General features: G+C 39.3%; 1 protein-coding gene across 1 annotated transcript; it reads right to left on the bottom strand.

The window, feature by feature from the left end:
* Nucleotides 1-9,830: 9,830 nt before the first annotated feature.
* LOC142532741 (rho GDP-dissociation inhibitor 1-like) lies at nt 9,831-12,246 on the bottom strand. Its single transcript, XM_075639165.1, has 5 exons — nt 11,549-12,246; nt 11,404-11,470; nt 10,563-10,781; nt 10,364-10,488; nt 9,831-10,184 (listed from the first exon to the last, which is right to left on the bottom strand). The coding sequence occupies exons 1-5, from the start codon at nt 11,798-11,800 to the stop codon at nt 10,095-10,097; spliced, it is 753 nt and encodes a 250-aa protein (XP_075495280.1). The 5' UTR covers nt 11,801-12,246; the 3' UTR covers nt 9,831-10,094.
* Between the last annotated feature and the right edge of the window lie 9,272 nt (nt 12,247-21,518).

Below are 21,518 nucleotides of genomic sequence, written 5' to 3'. Positions count from 1 at the left end.
TCATCTAGATACCCCACCCCCGGGCTTTCAAACCCTCTTTGTAGAACAGCTCAAGAGTGGGCTCCGGTTCCCGATCCACCATTTTTTTGAAGGGGTTGCCCAGTTCTTTGGGCTCCCGATTAACCATCTTCACCCCAACGCCTTCAGAATTATGGCAGCCACATTCATTTTGTTTCGTATGAAAAATATCTCAATCAACTCTTTCATTTTTCACTTCTTTTATTCTTGTCGATTCAATGACGAGGTCTTTTGTTTCATGTCCCAGATGCATTACCGATTTCTGACAGATATTCCTTCCTCTTTGAAGGGGTGGAAAACAAAATTTTTCTTTTTACAACTCCCAGCTCCCTTAACATGTTCGACAGTCTTCTTGCCTGCAATGCCCGAGCAGCCTGAACTTCCCCGGGACTTCAAACTTCTTTGTTAGAGATCGAAAGAAATCTCCCTCCCTCAACCCCTGTGTGAATGCGGTAGTTTTTGTCTCAGGAGCATAGGCAGGGACATCCAAAGCCACTCGGTTGAACCTTCTGATGTATGCTCTCAAGGTCTCTTCCGGGCCCTGCTTCACTTCAAACAAACTAAAAACAGTCCTTTTGTATTTCCTTGCTGCTGCTGAACTGGTGCAAGAATACCTTTTGGAAATCTTCAAAAGATTGGATGCTTTGATGTGCCAACCCCTCGAACCATCTCTGGGCCGAGTCGACCAGGGTTGTTAGAAACACTTTACACTTAATCTGGTCTCCATAACAATGTAGCATGGACATTTTTTCAAATCTTGCGAGATGTTCTTCAGGGTCAGAACTCCCGTCATAATCCTTGATCCTCGCCGACTTGAAGTGCCCGGGAAGTAGCTCCCGGACGATGATATCAGAGAATGGGCAACCCTTGACCGTAACTCGAGTGCTGCCCTTAGAACCAACTTGCCCTTCTAACTCTTCTGCCACAGTAGGAGATTTAGAACCAGCACTCGACTCTCGCTTTTCCTCCCTCATTTCTTCATTCCGATCTTCCCTCCCTTGCTTTTGTTCCTGCTCAGGATGGGCAGAATGATGAGAAAAGGCTTTCTTTGCCAAAACTGCCTCCACAACACTAGATACAATTTTGGCTAACTCTTCAGGTGTTAAGTTAACAGTAGGCCGGGAACCAGTGGGCAGCAGCCCACCTGCACTAGAGAGAAGTGTATTATCTTCCTGGATCCTAAGAAGTTTCTTGATTTGTTTTTCGGGTAGGAGCTATATCAACGTCTTAACTCTATTTTCCCACATACGACGTCAACGATGTGATCCGTGTGAAATGGATGAGCCGAGTCAGGTGCTCCACTGGATCTGCTATCAAGAAGAGGAAAATATTAGCCGTATGGATATAGGAACCAGAAGCTTCCTTCCCGGGCAATTATGGAAACCTGCGATCAAGAAGATTGGTGAATGGGCGCAAGAAGAGTATCCTACGTGGCCACTCCGATGTTTAAGTCAGTGGACAACTTAACAAAGGGACCAATGTAACCAAAGGAGGATTGTGTTATTGGTGTGAGGAAAAGATTTTAAGGAGCAATAAATGCTATTGCCCTCAATGTCCGAACGAAATAAATGCAAAGAGAGAACCTGATATTATAGTAGGAGAAGTGATGATGACCTCATTCTGCATCCTACCTACTAATTATAGTATGGCGGCTGATTATACTCTATATTCTGAAATATCAAATCTCATACTAGTCACATCCACCTTACTTGATTTTGTCAACCACTTGTCAGAGATAGGACAGCCGCCCACACCCTATTCTGCCAGTACACTTGAGTGCGGTGCTCATATTGAGGTAGCCCGAGTAATAAGTTCTTGGGGACTTTCATGAGAGCCCAGGCATCCAATAGCTCGAGGAGAAGACATCCCAAGCGTTCGAATGCTCGGCCTCTGATGAACCCTTCTCGCAGATCTACCCTGATATGAGCTATCCATTCAGTATCCCAGGTCGTCCTTGACCCGGGTTCTTTTGTAGACATCACCACTTGTCTCGGATCATCCATGATTCGGGCACAATTCTATACCCCTGACCCGGGCACAATTCATGACCCGGGATATCCCGGGGCATCATCACTCCCTCCCTAAATAGTCGGGCTAGAGTCATACTCGTTGCCCCGATTAGTCTCGTGTGCCCGATCAGGGAAAATACTTCATCGTTTAATCTTCTTGGGTTGACAGGGGCTGATGTCTCCTCATTAGGGCTGACGTAAGCCCTAGAATCCAAACTGTCATAAACTTTTCGTATTTCAAGAAGATAAATCATTATGTCGCCTCGAATTTCGAGCCTGTCTTTTCACATTCCCAACGCGATTTCCAACGTAAATCTCAATCGTCCATTTGTTTCGCGATCAACGGCTCAGATTAATTCATTCCTTCATATATATATCCTTGCCCTAGGCTAATTTTCATTTTTCACTTCTTGCATTCTCCTATAATCCTATTCTCTACTCCAGTGACGTGATCTCTTAATTCCGGCGATCTCTTTGTTTACAAGTCATCCGCCACCATCTCCACTTTGTAAGTTCGTTTTTCCTTATTGTCTACCTGCTCCTTCTTCTCTTTCAATCATGTCCAACACCACTTCTGGCCAAAATGTCAAGGGTTTTTCGGAGGATAACTCCCCGACCCTCTCTGAAATTTCTTTTCACATTCCCATAGCCTTCCATATTTCATCCTCCCGGCTTCTCCCAAAAAAACAAAAAACTAAGGCATCTTCCTCCCGATTGACTGGCCCCCCGGGCAAAGGGAAATACAAGGTCACATGGCCCTTGTGGTTCTCTACAGTAACTTCTATCATTCGCCCGGGGAACTCTGAAGACATTGGGTCCTTAGGATCAATCCCCTCTAATTGTCAAATCATTATCCCCGAGCCAAATGATCATCTAGATAACCCACCCCCGGGCTTTCAAACCTTCTTTGTAGAACAGTGAGTGGGCTCCGGTTCCCGATCCACCATTTTTTTGAAGGGGTTGCCCAGTTCTTTGGGCTCCCGATTAACCATCTTCACCCCAACGCCTTCAGAATTATGGCAGCCACATTCATTTTGTTTCGTATGAAAAATATCTCAATCAACTCTTCCATTTTTCACTTCTTCTATTCTTGTCGGTTCAATGACGGGGTCTTTTGTTTCATGGCCCAGATGCATTACCGATTTCTGACAGATATTCCTTCCTCTTTGAAGGGGTGGAAAACAAAATTTTTCTTTTTACAACTCCCAGCTCCCTTAACATGTTCGACAGGCTTCTTGCCTGCAATGCCCGAGCAGCCTGAACTTCCCCGGGACTTCAAACTTCTTTGTTAGAGATCGAAAGAAATCTCCCTCCCTCAACCCCTGTGTGAATGCGGTAGTTTTTGTCTCAGGAGCATAGGCAGGGGCATCCAAAGCCACTCGGTTGAACCTTCTGATGTATGCTCTCAAGGTCTCTTCCGGGCCCTGCTTCACTTCAAACAAACTAAAAGCAGTCTTTTTGTATTTCCTTGCTGCTGCTGAACTGGTGCAAGAATACCTTTTGGAAATCTTCAAAAGATTGGATGCTTTGATGTGCCAACCCCTCGAACCATCTCTGGGCCGAGTCGACCAGGGTTGTTAGAAACACTTTACACTTAATCTGGTCTCCATAACAATGTAGCATGGATATTTTTTCAAATCTGGCGAGATGTTCTTCAGGGTCAGAACTCCCGTCATAATCCTTGATCCTCGCCGACTTGAAGTGCCCGGGAAGTAGCTCCAGGACGATGATATCAGAGAATGGGCAACCCTTGACCGTAACTCGAGTGCTGCCCTTAGAACCAACTTGCCCTTCCAACACCTTTACCTTCCTCCTCAACTCCTCTAACTCTTCTGCCACAGTAGGAGATTTAGAACCAACACTCGACTGTCGCTCTTCCTCCCTCTTTTCTTCATTCCGATCTTCCCTCCCTTGCCCTTGTTCCTGCTCAGGATGGGCAGAATGATGAGAAAGGGCTTTCTTTGCCAAAACTGCCTCCACAGCACCAGATACAATTTTGGCCAACTCTTCAGGTGTTAAGTTAAAAGTAGGCTGGGGACCAGTGGGCAGCAGCCCACCTGCACTAGAGAGAAGTGTATTATCTTCCTGCATCCTAAGAAGTTTCTTGATTTGTTCTTCGGGTAGGAGCAATATCAACGTCTTAACTCTATTTTCCAACAGACGACGTCAATGATGCGATCCGTGTGAAATGGATGAGCCGGGTCGGGTGCTCCACCGGATCTGCTATCAAGAAGAGGAAAATATTAGCAGTATGGATATCGGAACCAGAAGCTTCCTTCTCGGGCAATTACGGAAACCTGCGATCAAGAAGATGGGTGAATGGGCACCGGAAGGGTTTCCGACGTGGTCACTCCGATGCTTAAGTCAGTGGACAACTTAACAAAGGGACCGAATGTAACAAAAGGATGGTTGTGTTATTGGTGTGAGGAAAAGATTTTAAGGAGCAATAAATGCTATTGCCTTCAATGTCCGAACGAAATCAATGCAAAGAGAGAACTTGATATTTATAGTAGGAGAAGTGATGATGACCTCGTTCTGCGTGCTACCTATTAATTATAGTATGGCGGCTGATTATACCCTATATTCTGAAATATCAAATTTCACACTAGTCACATCCACCCTACTTGATTTTGTCAACCAGTTGTCAGAGATAGGACATCCGCCCACACCCTATTCTGCTAGTACACTTGAGTGCGGTGCTCATATTGAGGTAGCTCGAGTAATAAGTTCTTGGGGACTTTCATGAGAGCCCAGACATCCAATAGCCTGGGGAGAAGACATCCCAAGCATTCGAATGCTCCTATGATGAACTCTTCACGCAGATCTACCCTGATATGAGCTATCCATTCAGTATCCCAGGTCGTCCGTGACCCGGGTTCTTTTGTAGACATCGCCAATTGTCTCGGATCATCCATGATTCGGGCACAATTCTATACCCCTGACCCGGACACAATTCATGACCCGTGATATCCCGGGGCATCATAGAGACATATGAGAACAAAGCTATCTTTATTGGAAGATTGTCCTTGTGAGAGGCCACGACAATAATCAAGAAGATGAAAAACAAGCCTTTTTTTATTAGCGCAGCGCGGATCTTAAGCATTATTGTATATTTTAGTACTATTTCGAGAATCATCGTATCATTTGGAGAATCATCGTATCCCTCTAAATTCTCCTTGTCTTGAGTTTTCTTCGGAAGGTTTTCTACTTTGTCCGGAGGAGAATATAGGGCTGATTTTTGTTGGAGGATTTTGATCGGGAAACAAGAAATTAAGACAAAATGATGAAGAGGGAGCGATGAATCGGATAATGTGTTGAGAAATTACACCGAAGCGATGCCTACCACGATGATAATATAATACCCAAATTGCGGAATAAAATAACCAAAAAAAAACACAAACATTTACGTGGTTCACCCAATATAGGCTACGTCCACGGAGCACTGCAACTTTTATAACCGGAAGAAATATTACAACAAGTGTATACACCAATACACTCAATATTTCTCAATCCCAAACCCCGAGTATACTCTAACTCACACAAGAAAATTCCCGCACTCAAGAAAAAATACACTTTTTTTTCTATGCACTCTCTTTTTATCAAAGCTGAAAAGCTTTTGATTTTGGAATACAATAACTGAAGGAATTGAGCTCTATTTATAACTAATTCTCTCTAGCAACTATTGTAAACATTCGATGTGGGATTCGTTTTTATTATTATTTTATTTAAGATGTGGACCCCACCCCTCACCTAACAATTCTCCCACTTGAAAATTTGATTTAAATCATGTCTTCACATCATCAGTGCAGCAGCTCATATCTCCAATGTTAGTCCAGGAGACCAACTGAAGTCAAACACAACTTCAGTTTTTCAATGATAACAGCCTTCATGAGCATCTCAGCTAGATTATTGCTTTCAGGAATCTTCTCAAGCTTCAAGACTTCATTCACCCGATCTCTAAGGATCCCCATTCCAAGTATTTGTTTTGCAGCACCCAAATCCTTCAAAGCAAATTCCTTTGATAACTCTTTCTCGAGTTTATCAATCTCCTCCAGACAAGCTCCTGTTAGCAATATATAATCTACATATATCAGTAGTATGATATAATAACCATCAAGCTTCACATAACAACAATAATCAGCCTGATACCTCAGAAAACCATCATTATTCATTACACCATCAAACTTCTTGTACCACTGTCTTGGAGCTTGTTTGAGACCATACAAGCTCTTCTGAAGTTTGCACATCATTTTCTCTTTCCCTCGTACTTCAAATTCCTGTTATTGATTCATTTCTTCATCTAGCTTACCATGAAGAAACGTCATCTTTACATCTAACTGTTCCATATGTAAATCTTCTTTTACCATCAATCCAAGTACAGTCCTGATAGTAGTTAACTTTACCACCAGAGAGAAAATAGCAGTGTAACCAATGACTTCATTTTCACCTTTTACAACAAGTATTTCTTTGTACCGCTTGCAACCGTCGTGTTCTAACCGGTACTCCCACTTGCTATGTAAAACCTTTTTACTTTCAGGAAGTTCTGACATCTCCCACATGTGATTGGATGACAGTGAATTCATCACATCTTCCATGGCTAACTCCCACTGTTTAAAGGTCTCATAAACATCCGATTTATTTTTCACAAAATAAACCCAAAATTTCCTGCTTGAATCGTCAACAGTAGTGCCATAATATCTTGAGTGATATTCAAGGGATGTCACAGGAGATGGTCCACATACATCAGTATGTACCAGCTCCAAATCCACCGATTTCGGTTCTCTAACCTCTTTTGAAAAGCTCACATTTTTCTGCTTTCCAAAAAATACAGCTTCACACAGCTTGTGTTCAACGATCTTTAATTCCGGTAGCTTTCTGTTTGAACAAGCATTTTCATTCCCTTCTCACTCATATTCCTAAGCCTACTATGCCATAGACTTGAATTAGCTCCAGCATCCACATCCGCTAATTTATTTCTCAAACTGGAAGTCATATAAAGTATTCCAGTTTTCTTTCCTCGAGCAACAATCAGGGCTCACTTTTTCACTTTCTAAGAATCATCATCTAAGGTCACCTTATGACCTTCGTTGTCAAGCTCCCACTGAAATCAGATTGTGTGTCAACTTTGATACATGTCTTACTTTGTTGATTTTTCAGACAGATCCATTTGTCATCTTCATCCGGATATCACCCATACCAATTATTTCCAAAGATTTTCCATCAGCCAGGAAAACTTTTCTGTAATCTCCCGCAATGTAATTATCAAATACATCACGATTACAAGTGGTATGAAACGAAGCTCCCGAGTCCATAACCCAAGAATCAACCGGGCTTTCCATGGATAGTAATAGAGCATCATGTACCTCCTCAGTAACAACATTAGCGTTGTTATTTGTTGATTTGCAATTCTTTTTCAAGTGACCAGTCTCACCACAGCTCCAGCACTTCACATTCTTTTCAAATTTGTTATTGTCTTTTTCATTTCTTGACTTGGATCTACCATGCCATTGGTTAAAACTCTTTTCGCCACTCCTGCCCCTTCCTCTATTCTCGAGATTTAGAGCAGAATTTGATGATGTTCCTTCACCAGAATCCATCTTGCGAACTTCTTCGGCAAGAATTTGATCTCTGACATCATTGAATTTTAATTTTTCTTTTCAAACAGAGTTGCTAACCGCTGCCCGCATCGGTTCTCAATTTTCTGGTAAAGACGCCAAAAGAATAAGTGCTCGAATCTCATCATCAAATTTAATTTCAACCAATGTTAGCTGTGAAACAATCGTGTTGAATTCATTGATGTGTTTAGCCACCGATTCATCTTCTCTCATCTTCAAGTTAAATAACTTCTTCATGAGATGTACTTTATTATTTGCCGATGGCTTTTCGTACATGTCCGACAAAATGGACATCATCTCTTCCGTTGTTTTTTGCCTCCGCCACGTTATGTGCCACGTTCTTCGTTAGGGTCAATCGTATTATACCTAACACTTGTCGGTCAAGAAGCTTCCAGTCATCATCCTCCATCTTTTCCGGCTTCTTTCCTGATAGAGGTTGATGCAACTTCTTGCTATACAGATAATCTCTAATCTGTAACCGCCAGAACGAAAAATTTGTTCCGTCGAACTTGCTGATTCTCGGTCCCGATCCATCATCTCCAGCCATCACTTCTCTAGCCTTAGCAAAAAATATAAAAAATCTTTTCTGATGTGGAAAATCGGACAAAGCTGCAACCACATAGCATACTCAGAATTCTTAAGAATTTTCACAACAAGGCTCTGATACCAGTTGTTGAAAAATTACACCGAAGCGATGCCGACCACGATGATAATATAGTACCCAAATTGCGGAATAAAATAACCAACAAGAACACAAAGATTTACGTGGTTCACCCAATATAGGCTACGTCCACGGAGCACTGCAACTTTTATAACCGGAAGAAATATTACAACAAGTGTATACACCAATACACTCAATATTTCTCACTCCCAAACCTCGAGTATACCGAGAAAATAATTTCTCTAACTCACACAAGAGAATTCTCGCATTAAAAAAAATACATTTTTTTTATGCACTCTCTTTTTATCAAAGCTGAAAAGAGTTTGATTTTGGGATACAATAACTGAAGGAATTGAGCTCTATTTATAATTAATTTTCTCTCGCAACTATTGTAAACATTCGATTTGGGATTCGTTTTTATTATTATTTTATTTAAGAAGTGGACCCCACCCCTCACCTAACATAATGAACCATATCCAAATACCAACCGAAGAAGCTTAAATGTAGTTAAACAAGTGACAGAGAAGGCAGTTGTACATGTAACATTCATTTATCGAGTTCAGATTCAGTGGGTGGACCAAGAATATGCAAAACACCGGCAAAAACATGAAGAATCTGAGTATACATTTGGGAACCATTTTAGCTTTCGGCATAGCAGTAGCATACTGATACAGAGATTGATGAGCATACCATCAAGAAATTGTGGATTCTTGAATTAATTATTTCCTTTCAATTTTTCTCCTGAGGTCTAATTATCATTTATTTTCTGGGAAGACTTAGAAATGTGGTCGATAAAATATATATTTGGATGTGAAGCGAGTGCAGCATGCATTCTTTCAGAGGCCAAGATTTCTGTCCATTTTCGGGCTTAGTTAATGTGAAATTACAGTAGAACAGTTGAGATTCATTGGTAATTCTCAGCCACATATTTTGTTCATGGGATAAATATCAAAGAAGAGAAGAAGCTGGAAGTTTTAGCAGAGCACTCATGCACGTCACTCCAAATTTACGTGGGCAGGCGAGATAGGTTTACAACTATTAAATTCAAAATTTTACATAAATCAATTTTATACATCTTTTAGAATATTTCCAGTTTGGTGAGAATACATGTGATTTATTTTTTCTTAAATTTCTTTGGGGGAGATTATCATGTCCCTAAGTGAAGTTTAAAATCAGAGTTTAAACTTAAAATCTACAACTCTAAGTATTTGCGAATTAAAACAAATTGAAACTCTAACAAGTTCATCTATTCAACGAAATACTTGAAAATATTAGAAATACTGTACTCCTAATACACAACCAAATCAAAAGAAACAAAAAATCCAAACAAAGTCAAAGCCTACAAGAGCCAACAATATGTCAAAATACCAAGAATGACTCAAATATATACTTTCTAGTCTTCACTTTGTAAATAGTTGAATTAACCGGAGGAAATCCTCGGTTCACGTTAAGGAGAAATTGATGTTATACAATAACGTGACTCTATGTTAAATTGGGACTAGAACTTAATTCGTTTTGCTCTATCAATTAGCTGAAATCTAGCCACTTAAACATAGAAAAAATGACGAGATTTGCTAAATTGTCAGGTCAAGAACAACACTTAGATTCTGACTCATAAGACAATCGACAATTGAGAAACTGGTTGTAAGATCAACCGGCTTTCCAATCTCAGAAAAGAACTCTTCCTGATTCTATTGTCTCCTCGGATCACATACCAAGTACCAACAATGAAAAGAAAAGGCACTAGAAAGCGAAACGACAGCAACAAAAGGAAAATTCTTAAGCTACTATTCAGCCACAATCTTTTGTTGACTGCCAGTCTTTCCTGATTTCAAATGTATAATTCAGCTCCAGGTAGCATCTGTTATCATCATCAAGGAACTGCACGCATGTAAAAGATGTCAGCATGAATTACACAAAGCATTTGCTTACCTTTTAGAATGCAACATTCACATATAAAACATAGATACTTTTCAAGATTCAGATGGTTCATTTTCTATTTGCTGCATCTATGATATGCATCTGGCAAGTCATTACCCGCTAAAGCTATAGTTCCAAACCTGTGTTTTCGCTGAATATGATCCTCGAGCAAATATGCCAGAAGGGGTCGTTTCTTCTGGCATTTCGTGGCTATAAGCCTCTGGCTGAGGACTGAAGGTTCCAATCATCTCTTTTGTGCTGTCCACTGGAGGAAAAGGTTGATAAATAGAGAATCTAATTATTTGCCTGTTACACTGAAAGATAAACAAAGAAAAGAACCTTTGATGCCAGTTTTCCAGACAGTGTTCTTGTACTTGAGGCCTGATACGATGTTGTTGTTGACCTGGAACATAAAGTTGAGGCAATAATGGCTTCCCTCTTTCAGAGTAAACCAGGGGCCTTTCGGGTTCCCATCTTCAGGTATCGGAAGAAGTATATCGTTCCTTCCGGGGGATTTGATTGCAAGGCTCAAGATTTTCACTTCTGGATCAAGCGTTTCTACAATGTTGTAGATTGCAGAAGACTTAAGTTGAAAGTTGTACAGGATAGCACAAACAGTAGGGGCGAAAAATTCTTCAAGAAATTTTGCAAATAGTTATCTTCTCGCTAGCTAAAATTCTGATAATCATTTCACGATTTCGATCCCCATAACAATTTCTTTAAATCAATAGAACTGATTACATAAAGAAAGTAAACATAAATTTAATACATAGATACAATCACAAATTCGATCATACATCTTTAGAGGTACAAGATAATTGTTCTAAATAAAATAGTGAGGAATATTCTCCTGAAAATTTTTAAAATGTAAAGGATTGAAATAGATAAGTTGATTATGAGTTATTATAAGCTAAAATTATATGGACAAAATGATAAGCTAAAAGAATACAATGAATGTTCCTGTATTGCACAGATCAAATACAACGTAAAATTTCTCTGATTATTTTCGCCGGAGAAGAATTTCGCTTTTAAGATCTCATATGTCCGCTATACTGTCTGTCTACGTTCATCTTCTCCATGAAATTTTCTTCAGAAAAATGCGCACAAGATTTGAGTTTTCAAAACGCAGGATATAGAACCGATGTGTAAGAATAGAAACAAAAATAACAAAAATAATTACCACCAACAGAGTTCACATCCACACTCCCAAGAAGCTGCTCCTTCCACCTCCTCAAACTCTCATCATCCTACATTGGCAACATTCTTATAAAATATAGATTTGGGCATGCTCAAAGAATCTACATTTTCACCATAGAAACGCAAACCTTGTCTTTTTCGGACAGTTCTTTAAGGGTGCACTGCGGACCCAACTGTATCTTGGCTTCTGTATCTTCATCATCTTCATCCTCAGTGGCATAAAGGGAGGTCTCACTCATCTGTCTGCTGACCCTCCCCCCAGAGTCGGGTACGATTTCTGGGTCCGGGTCGGATTTGGTGTTACCATCGGTAACCGGGTCCCCCTTCTCATCAAATCCCATGCTTTTGGAACTTGACACAGCTCCGACAGCCAAAGACATGAACCAGTTTTATTCACAGAATTCGTTCGATAAAAGAACACCCAAAAGTCACACAACCAATAAACCAGTGCTTTTATCCACAGGGACTGAAAAAATGAGCCCAAATTCAAAAGGACAAAGCAGAAAGAAACAAAAAGAAACTCTTTACATATATTTAAAATTAAATTATCCCACTGAGGAAAAGAAAGAATCCGATAAAGGGTGAAGAGAAAAAGGATAAGTCCCCCAAAAGAAACCACCTAGAAAAAGACACGGGGAGAATCAAGAAAACGAAAATGAGAGAGAAGGAACGAAATTTTTGCTCGGGGGAAGTTCAAATAAAAATGGAAATGGTCATGTGGTGATCCGTGATTGCGAATAAATCGGGGTATGAATGTAAAAAAATTAAGAGAGCAGACAGACAGGTAAAAAAAGCATTGGAGAGATCGTGAAGGTCACTCACTTGCACTTCTTCCAAGGACACGTCAACGACGTGAACGTGAGAATAATAAAAACGTATTAAGCAGAAAAATTTGCTTTAAAGCCTCACATTTATTCTTAAATTTGGATTTAGTTTTCGTCACAAAAAAAAATGTGTTTGTACTCTTTTATTAAAAAAACAATGTTTCTGTATTCTCTTGATCCACATATTTTTGTCGAATGAAAATCGATACAAAAAATTTAAAAGTTTAATATCAATATATGATATTTGAGTATCAATAATTTTATATCTGATAATAATATATGATCAATGAGTGTTAAAAGAACATACATGAAGGAAAAATATGCGAGCTTTATTCCCTTTTGTTGAAGATTAATTTGTCAATTGTTTCATATGTTCCTAACTAACTGTTATTTAAGCTTCTAGAGTACAAAGTCAAAACTTGCGTTTAGCCTCAAGCTTGATAAAGATTTATTATTCCAAGCTTAGACAACAAAGCTTTCGTAAAAATATCATCTCGTTGGTTGGTTGGTTGGAAGATCACTAGTTGCGATCTTCTTCTTTTGAATTTTCTCCCATATTAATGACGATCAATATCTATATGCTTTGTTCTTTCGTGATATATAAGGTTTGCTGCTATATGTATGGCTGCCATGTTATTACAATGCAACACTATAGGCTATGTGATTTCCACTGCCATATCTTTCAACAGTCCCACAATCCAAGTTATTTCACAAGTCGTGTTCGTCATTGCTTAATGCTCGGCTTCGGCTAATGATCTCGAGATAGTACTTTTCTTCTTTGTCTTCCATGATACTAAAGCATCTCCAAACATGATGCAATAGCTTGTAACTGATTTTGAACTAACGGGACAGGTTCCCCAATCGAGTCAATATAGGTTGTCAATAAAATGAGCCTCGCGCTGGAATAAATATCCCAAGTCTTGGGGCTGACTTTAGATATCTCAGAACCTTCGTTGTCGCATCCATGTGAGATGTTTTCGTATTTTGCATGAATTGGCTCAAAGTTTGCGTTGCAAAACAAATGTTTGGCCTTGTCACGTCAGATATATAAGCTCATATATCAACCTTCTGTAAGAACTTGGATCTTGAAGTAAATTGTCATGTGCTTCATTCTGATTGTCACTCTTATCAAATTCTATGGATGTCAACTTTAAGTTTTTTACCATATGTCTCTCACAAACCTTTCCACCAGATAAATCAGTTTCTGAAATTAATTCCACCGTGTACTTTCTCTAATTCAGGCAGATCCTTCTCTTTGATCGAGCACTTCAATACCGAGGAAGTATTTGAGTGATCTTAATGTTGGGACATCGTGTTCTCGCACCTAAGACACAGTGGAAGTTTAAAATTTTTGTTTGGGCGTCGTGTGTTCAAAACATTTATAGGACGTTTAGAATTATACATTTGCTGGACTCCAAACTATTCCGGTGTTTAGGCGGATATAGCCCTTCTTGTAATTTCCTACTAACGGCTCTTCTCCTTTGATCGCTTAATTAGGTCAACGATCGAATACTGTCTTCCTCTCTTGGTTTGCACTGGAAAATCCAAACGATTTGTGCGTTGAGATTGTAGTCTCCGAATTTCCAAAATCCGGAGACAGTGCAGTTACGGCTACCGAAGAAAAGTGATGACCGAATTTTGATGAATTTCTTCAATTGGCCGTGACCTTTTCTTGGTGGAAAATTATTGATTCTTAATCAACAATTAATTGAAGCTAATTAAGTCATTAACCATTAATAGCTTGCATGAATTGATTTTCATCAAATCCTTCCATTCAACATGGCCAAATTGTGTGGCGCCCCAAACCTCGCAACGTAGTCATATAACATGTGACGTCATATGCATAAAAATTTTCTTTTCAACGACGTAATAATATAATGCATATACGACAAAATAGTGCAATCATCACACTATCTACATCAGTGTAGAAGAAACAGTATAATAAATACACACATACAACTCAAATAAGACAATAAGCTATACTGTCTCCGTCTCCTATCAACTATAGGACTGTTTAATTAGACACATCTAGTCCTTCACCACTATCCTGTCTCACGGCATAATCCTATAACCTGTCCAACAGAAACAGCCCCCAAAGGATGAGCATACACAAAAATCATCATCGTAATACATAATAGTTATATTAACAACAACATAAGATATAAATAAAATGATAACAGAAATACCCCATTTGCCATTTCTGGACAATCAGCCATCAACAACCTCAACAACATCACACAACAACAATAACATCGACGATACGTCGCAGCCCAACTCCGGCGACAGCAATATCGTCGAACGAGGAACAACATCATCGATATGTCGCACCCCAACACCGGCGACATCAATATCGTCGAACGAATAACATCAACGATACGTCGCACCCCAACTCCGGCGACAGCAATATCGTTGAACGAACAACATCAACGTGATGTCTCCCAACTACGACAGCCAACAATATCAACAATAATAAACAACATCAAATATAATATCAAATCACCCAATTCCGGTGATTTACCATCGTTCAACACAATAGTATTTATCAATACTAAACAATAACAACGTATGCTCGTACGTCAACACGTACCTGATAATCGATTATATATAAAATCTGGCTATTTCTTTGATCCCGAGGCGTGTGAAGTATCTAAATATTTCAACAATAATTATCAGATCATTGTTACCGTATCAACACAATCATAATAGCCTCAATGCACAACATCAAATAGCCCAACAACAATGAATTCAACAAAATATAAAAATCGATTATAAATTCTTATCGTTCAACAAATTAATATTTCGGTGTATTTAATTCATAATACTAACATCAAATACACCTTAATAAATTAACTTCAAATAATAGGCTATTTTACAACATCCGTTAAACTACAAAAACTTTATATCAACATGTAGTCTATACTTTGTAGACTCCGAATATATAATCAGAATTAATAACAACTCTCCAATCTCAATCCAACGATTAAAAATCTCTAATTATAATAAATTGAGAATAATTAAAATAACACAACTATAATCTTCTCTACTTCGTTAAAATCATACACTATTCAACAATCTTCATTTTCTGTATGATTTAACAATTTATAAGATTTATTCCAGAAATCAACGAATTTCAAACATCACCAAAAATATAAAATTTATACCTCAAATCGAAGACCTCGTGTCAACGATCACAGAACGTAAGTCGGTTCGTCGATTGGATAAACCGATAAATCGCAAAATCGAAAAGAAAAATCAAAACTGTATTTTTTTCTTTCTTTCCTCACTACCTCACCTCTCTGTTCAAAGTTCTTCTGCTGAATTTGGTGGAAGGCTCAATGCAATTTTCTTTTTTAATTTTTTTATTTTTTTAATATTATATTATATTAATAAAATAAAATAATATAATATAATATATAATATTTAACATTTTAACATCGGTATATATCTTTGGACAAGTCAAACAACCATATTTCTCAAAACTCAAAACATGAAATTTCTATATCTTTGAGTTTTCTACATTATATCGAAATTTCAAATCATTTGGACTTCATATGACCAAATTATGTCATATTTCACTTTTTAAAAATCATTAATTATTTAGTAATTTCACATTACTAAATCAACAAATTGTGATATTTACTTCAGGCATTACATTTCTACCCCCTTAAATGAATTTCGACCCCGAAATTAATCAACAACAGTAATAACATGCATAAATAAAGATACGTCATACCATCAAAATAAGTAGGAGTATAGCTCTCTCATATGCCGCTCTGTCTCCCAAGTGGCCTCTTCGACACCTCTATGCTCTCACTGAACCTTCACCATCGGTATAAGCTTACTACGAAGCTTCCGTTCAGATCGATTCAAAATACAAACTGCTCTCTCAACATAAGACACATCAGGAGCTAACTGAACCTCAGAAATATCCAACACATGTGAAGGGTTTGGCTCATACTTCCGCAACATCGACATATGAAATACATCTGAATACCAGATAAAGATGGAGGTAGAGCCAATCGATAAAACAAAGTGCCTATCCGCTGCAATATCTCATACGGGCCAACATACCTCGGTGCCAACTTTCCTTTCATACCAAATCGCACTGTACCACGAAAAGGAGAAACGTTCAAAAATACTCGATCACCCTGTTGAAACTCTAAGGGTCTTCGTCTTTTATTCGCATAGGCGGCATGTCTATCTTGAGCTGCTTTCAATCGCTGCTGTATCAACTTTACTTTCTGTTCATCTCAAGAATCATCTCAGGACCGGTAACCGCAGCTCGATCAACATCATCTCAGTATAACGGAGATCTACAACGCCTCCCATACAATGCCTCCAATGGAGCCAACTGAATACTACTCTGATAACTATTGTTATACGCAAACTCCACCAATGGAATAGATGACTGCCAAACAGATTTAAAATCCATAACATAAGCAAGCAACATATTCTCCAACGTCTGAATAGTACGCTCAGTCTGACCATCTGTTGGGATGATAAGCTGTACTCAATCTCAACTCTGTCCCCATCGCAATCTGCAATCCTTCCCGAAAATGAGAAGTAAATCGAGGATCTCTATCAGAAATAATAGACACTGGAATCCCATGCAACCGTACGATCTCTCGTATATACAACTGTGTCATCGTCAAGTACGTACTACTCATGCTATAGGGTATAAAATGTGCAACTTTCATCAATCGATCAACAATCACCCAAATAGCATCAATAGTTCCAGTGCTTCTTGGCAAATGAGTCAAAAAATCCATCTATATGTGCTCCCATTTCCAAGTCGGTACTTCAAAACTCCTCAATTCACCTCCTGGCCTTCTCCTCTCAGCTTTGAATTGTTGACAATTGAGACATCGATGTACAAAATCAATCACATCACGTTACATTCCTTTCCACCAAAACTGAGAGCATAGATCCTTATACATCTTCTTTCCACAAGGGTGAATAGAATATCGACTACAATGTGTACGCCACAACAGGCCCTGACGCAACTCAGATATATCAGGAACTACCCATCTATCATTCATCCTCAAACTACCATCATCAGCTACTCTAAAATCAGTATCTTGCTTCCGAGAAACTAACTCCTTCCATCGCTGAACTCTCTCATCTGTCATCTGTGCATCACGAATACAACCATATATATCAGGTTCAGCTAATAAGGTAGATACCTGGATAAGAGTCGTCGAGATATCAAAATCATATCCCAATGAACAACAAGACATCATCGTAGCTGATAAACGACTCACATCCTCTGCAGTACAATTAACTTTACTGACTCAATGCATCAGCTGTAAGATTGGCTCGATCAGGATGATATTCAATCTCACAATCATAATCCTTCAGCAAATCTAGCTATCGTTTCTGTCTCATATTCAACTATGTCTGTGTAAACAGAAATCCCAAGATCTTATGATCAGTATAAATCGTAAACGAGGTACCATATAAATAGTGTCGCCATATCTTCAAGGCAAAGATAATGGTTGCCAACTCCAATTCATGCACAGGGTACCTTGTTTCGTGTGGTTTCAGTTGTCTCGAGTCATATGCCACAACATGTCGATCCTGCATCAAAACACATCCCAAATCATGTAATGATGCATCAGTATAAACAACAAACCTCTCGTTTTCTGTAGGGATTGATAACACCGGTGCAGTTGTCAGTCGGTGCTTCAACTCCTGAAAACTCCTCTCACATCACTACAAGAAAAATGATTTTCCGCAGCATATCATCAACAGTGTGCATTAAAAGCACGCTGCGAATAGTACTTTTAACGGCGTGCATCAATATGTGTGTTGTTCATATTGTTGCACTTGACAGAACTAACGGCGTGCATTAAAAGCACGCTGCGGAAAGTAACATCCGCAGCGTGTATTTATGTGTGCTGTAAATATTATATACTTTCCACAGCGTGCTTTTAATACGCGCCGTTTATAACATATACATTAACAACGCACATTAAAAGAACGCTGCGGAAAGTAATATTATATACTATCCGCAGCGTGCAATAATGTGTGCTGTTAATATCCTATCCATTAACGGCGTGCATTAAAAGCACGCTGCGGAAAATAGGTGCGAATTTTTAAATTAGCGACGGGTTTAATAAAACAGTCGCTAATTAATATTTGCGACGGTTTTTACATAACGAAATCGGCGACGATTTACAGATCACCGTCTCTTTTAGCGACGGTTTTTATTAAACTGTCGCTAATAGCCGTAAATCAGCGACTGTTATATTTAAATCGTCGCCAATAGCGACGGGTTAATGCAAAACTGTCGCGAACAGTCGCAAATTGTCTATAAATATCCGATTTCCGTTCCACTTTCCTCAACACTATTTCACAACACTTAAAATTTTTCACTTTTACACGATTTTAATTTCTATTTAGGTACATTTTTTTGTTTCAATTTTTGGTTAATTTTTTAAATGTGAATTCAGTCAATTTTTCATATTTATATTGTAGTTTTTTTAAAAATTTATTAAATTATTAAAGTAAATTTTTTTTTATTTTTACGCAAAATTTAGAACCGTCGCAAAATGTAGCGACGGTGTCTTGGTTTTGACTTGTCGTTAATTAGCGACAGTTTTTCAAAAACAGTCGCTAATATTTAGATTTTTTTGAATATTAATGGCGTACATTGCATGCTGCGGATAGTTGTATTAACGTCGTACATATGCACGCCGTTGATAATAGTATTAACAGCGTGCACATGCACACTGCGGATAATCTTGAACTTTCAACAGCTTGCAACTTCGCAGCGTGCAATGTGCGTCGCGGAAAGAAAATTTGCGCGCTGCGAAAAGCCATTTTTGTTGTAGTGCATGCTTCAGACCACTGAAATCGCACACTTTCTGAGTCAAATGTGTCAAAGGTCTAGAAATCTTTGAAAATTCCTCGATAAATCGACGATAATAACCTGCTAAACCCAAGAAACTACGGATCTCTGGTACAGATGTAGGTGCAGACCACTGTAATATGGCTTCGAACTTCGTTGGATCAACAGAAATCCCATCTCTCGATATAACATGACCTAAGAAGACCACCCGATCCAACCAAAACACACACTTACTGGGTTTGGCATACAACTATCTATCTCGCAACACCTGTAACACTGAACGCAAATGCACTGCATGCTCAGCCTCACTCCTGGAATATATCAATATATCATCAATAAACACAATAACAAACCGATCGAGATAAGGCTGAAATATCCTATTCATCAAACTCATAAACACAGCTGGTACATTCGTCAACCCAAACGGCATAGCTAAAAACTCATCATGCCCATATCTGGTCCTGAATGTTGTCTTCTGAATATCCTCCTCTCTAACTCGTATCGGATGATATCCTGACCTCAAATCAATCTTGGAATACACTGAGGTTCCCTGCAACTGATCAAACAAATCATCAATACGAGGGAGGGGATATTTATTCTTAATCATTACCTTATTCAGCTGTCGATAGTCAATACAAAGCCGCATCGTTCCATCTTTCTTTCTCACAAATAAGACTGGTGCACCCCAAGGCGATACACTAGGGCGAATGTATCCCTTGTCCAACAAGTCCTGCAAATGGGCTTTCAACTCACTCAACTCTGCTGGTGCCATTCTGTAAAGAGTACGAGAAATAGAAAAAGTACCTAGCATCAATTCAATCCCAAACTCCACCTCACGGACTGATGGGAGCCTGGAATCTCATCAGGAAATACATCAGCAAACTTAGCAACTATAGGTATCTCCTCTATTCCCACCTCCTTCTTCTTCTCTATCACATCTACAGCATAAATAAGATAACCCTCTTGTCCATGCTCCAATAACCGAGACATCCGGATAGCAGATACCAATGGAACACGGGGACGAGAACCTTTCCCATAAAATGTCCAACGCTCTTTCTCATCTGTATAAAAATATACTACCCGCTGATAACAATCAACAGTCGCACAATATCTCCTCAGGATATTAATTCCCACAATGCGATCAAAATCAGTCATCTCCAGAATAATCATATATGATCTCAGCTCGTAGCCCTCATAAGAAATAATATCATCTGATATCATAGATACAACTGATATATCAACTCCAGAGGGTGTCAAAACAGAAAGAGGCATATGTAATGGAGACGGGCGCATATGATGCTCAACCACAAACCTCTTCGATATAAAAGTATGTGAGGCACATGTATCAACAAGAATATAAGCAGGATAAGAACACAAATAACACTTACCCGTTATCATCTACTCTCGTGCCTCCTCTGCCGGCTCTCGTGTCAAAGCATACACCTGTGCCTGAGGCGGACCAGCTCCCTGCATATGTGGATGTACTCCAGAAGGTCGTGGTGTAAACTGCTGAGGCTGTCGTCCTCCTCTCTCTGAGGATCTACCTCTATCACTCCTGGGCTCTCGCTGTCCGTCACGACTAGGACATTGTCTCGCTATATGGCCCACACCGCCACACTCAATACAGGTGATCTCGGTCTGTGTGCAATTTCTGATCAAATGAGGTCCCCCACAAATAAAACATCTCACTGCTCTGGACTCCCCTCTCTGCCCCTGAACAGACTGAGAACTACCTCCACGACTCTCAACACGTCGCGAATCAAATCGGCGCATTCTAGATGAGGATGAAGAAGATGAACCCTTCTGATATTTAAAATAATGTCCTTGTGGTCGCAATGACTCCCTAGTTGGCTCTGATAATCGTCCATGAGCCCCATACTCCTGCAGAACCAATTCAGTCATCTCAGCCCTCGTCACTGCATCCTCAAATGATACCAGGTTATTTGATTGCACACGGACAAATAACTCTAATTTCAACCCTCTCAAGAAATGCCTCATCTTAGCATGAATATTCGTAGCAACATGTGGCACATATTTCAATAATGAAGAATATCGAATCTCATACTTAGAAACAGACATACTTCTCTGTCTCAAATCCTCGAATTCTCTATCTTTCTTCTGTTTGGATGCTATAGAAAATACTTATCAAGAAAACGAGAGCGAAATACATCCCAATCAACAGCACGGCCTTGGGCTCTCAGTACGACCTCAGTCGTCTGCCACCACAATAGTACATTCCTCGAAAGTTGAAATGTATCCAATCGTAATCAAGCAGACCTAGCACACGGAGCGGTCACAAATATCTACTATATTCTCTCAATCCACTCCTCTGCTCACTCGTCTGTCTCAGAGCTATCAAATCTCGGCGGAAGATAACTGCTAACTGTGCCAAAGTCAACTCACCAGGCAATAAAGGCTGATCTG

Source organism: Primulina tabacum, chromosome 2, assembly GCF_025594145.1.
Source record: "Primulina tabacum isolate GXHZ01 chromosome 2, ASM2559414v2, whole genome shotgun sequence".
Classification (NCBI taxonomy): Eukaryota; Viridiplantae; Streptophyta; class Magnoliopsida; order Lamiales; family Gesneriaceae; genus Primulina; species Primulina tabacum.
The sequence above is the reverse complement of the archived record's forward strand: the minus strand, read 5'-3'. Positions and strand labels throughout refer to the sequence as shown.

What these genes read in the sequence shown, in the direction of transcription:
- LOC142532741 (XM_075639165.1), bottom strand. Translation starts at nt 11,800, where the DNA reads ATGTCTTTGGCTGTCGGAGCTGTGTCAAGTTCCAAAAGCATGGGATTT. An exon ending in AACTGTCCGAAAAAGACAAG is followed by an intron (nt 11,471 to 11,548) that starts GTTTGCGTTTCT and finishes TTGCCAATGTAG; the next exon opens with GATGATGAGAGTTTGAGGAG. An exon ending in CTGGAAAACTGGCATCAAAG is followed by an intron (nt 10,489 to 10,562) that starts GTTCTTTTCTTT and finishes CTTTTCCTCCAG; the next exon opens with TGGACAGCACAAAAGAGATG.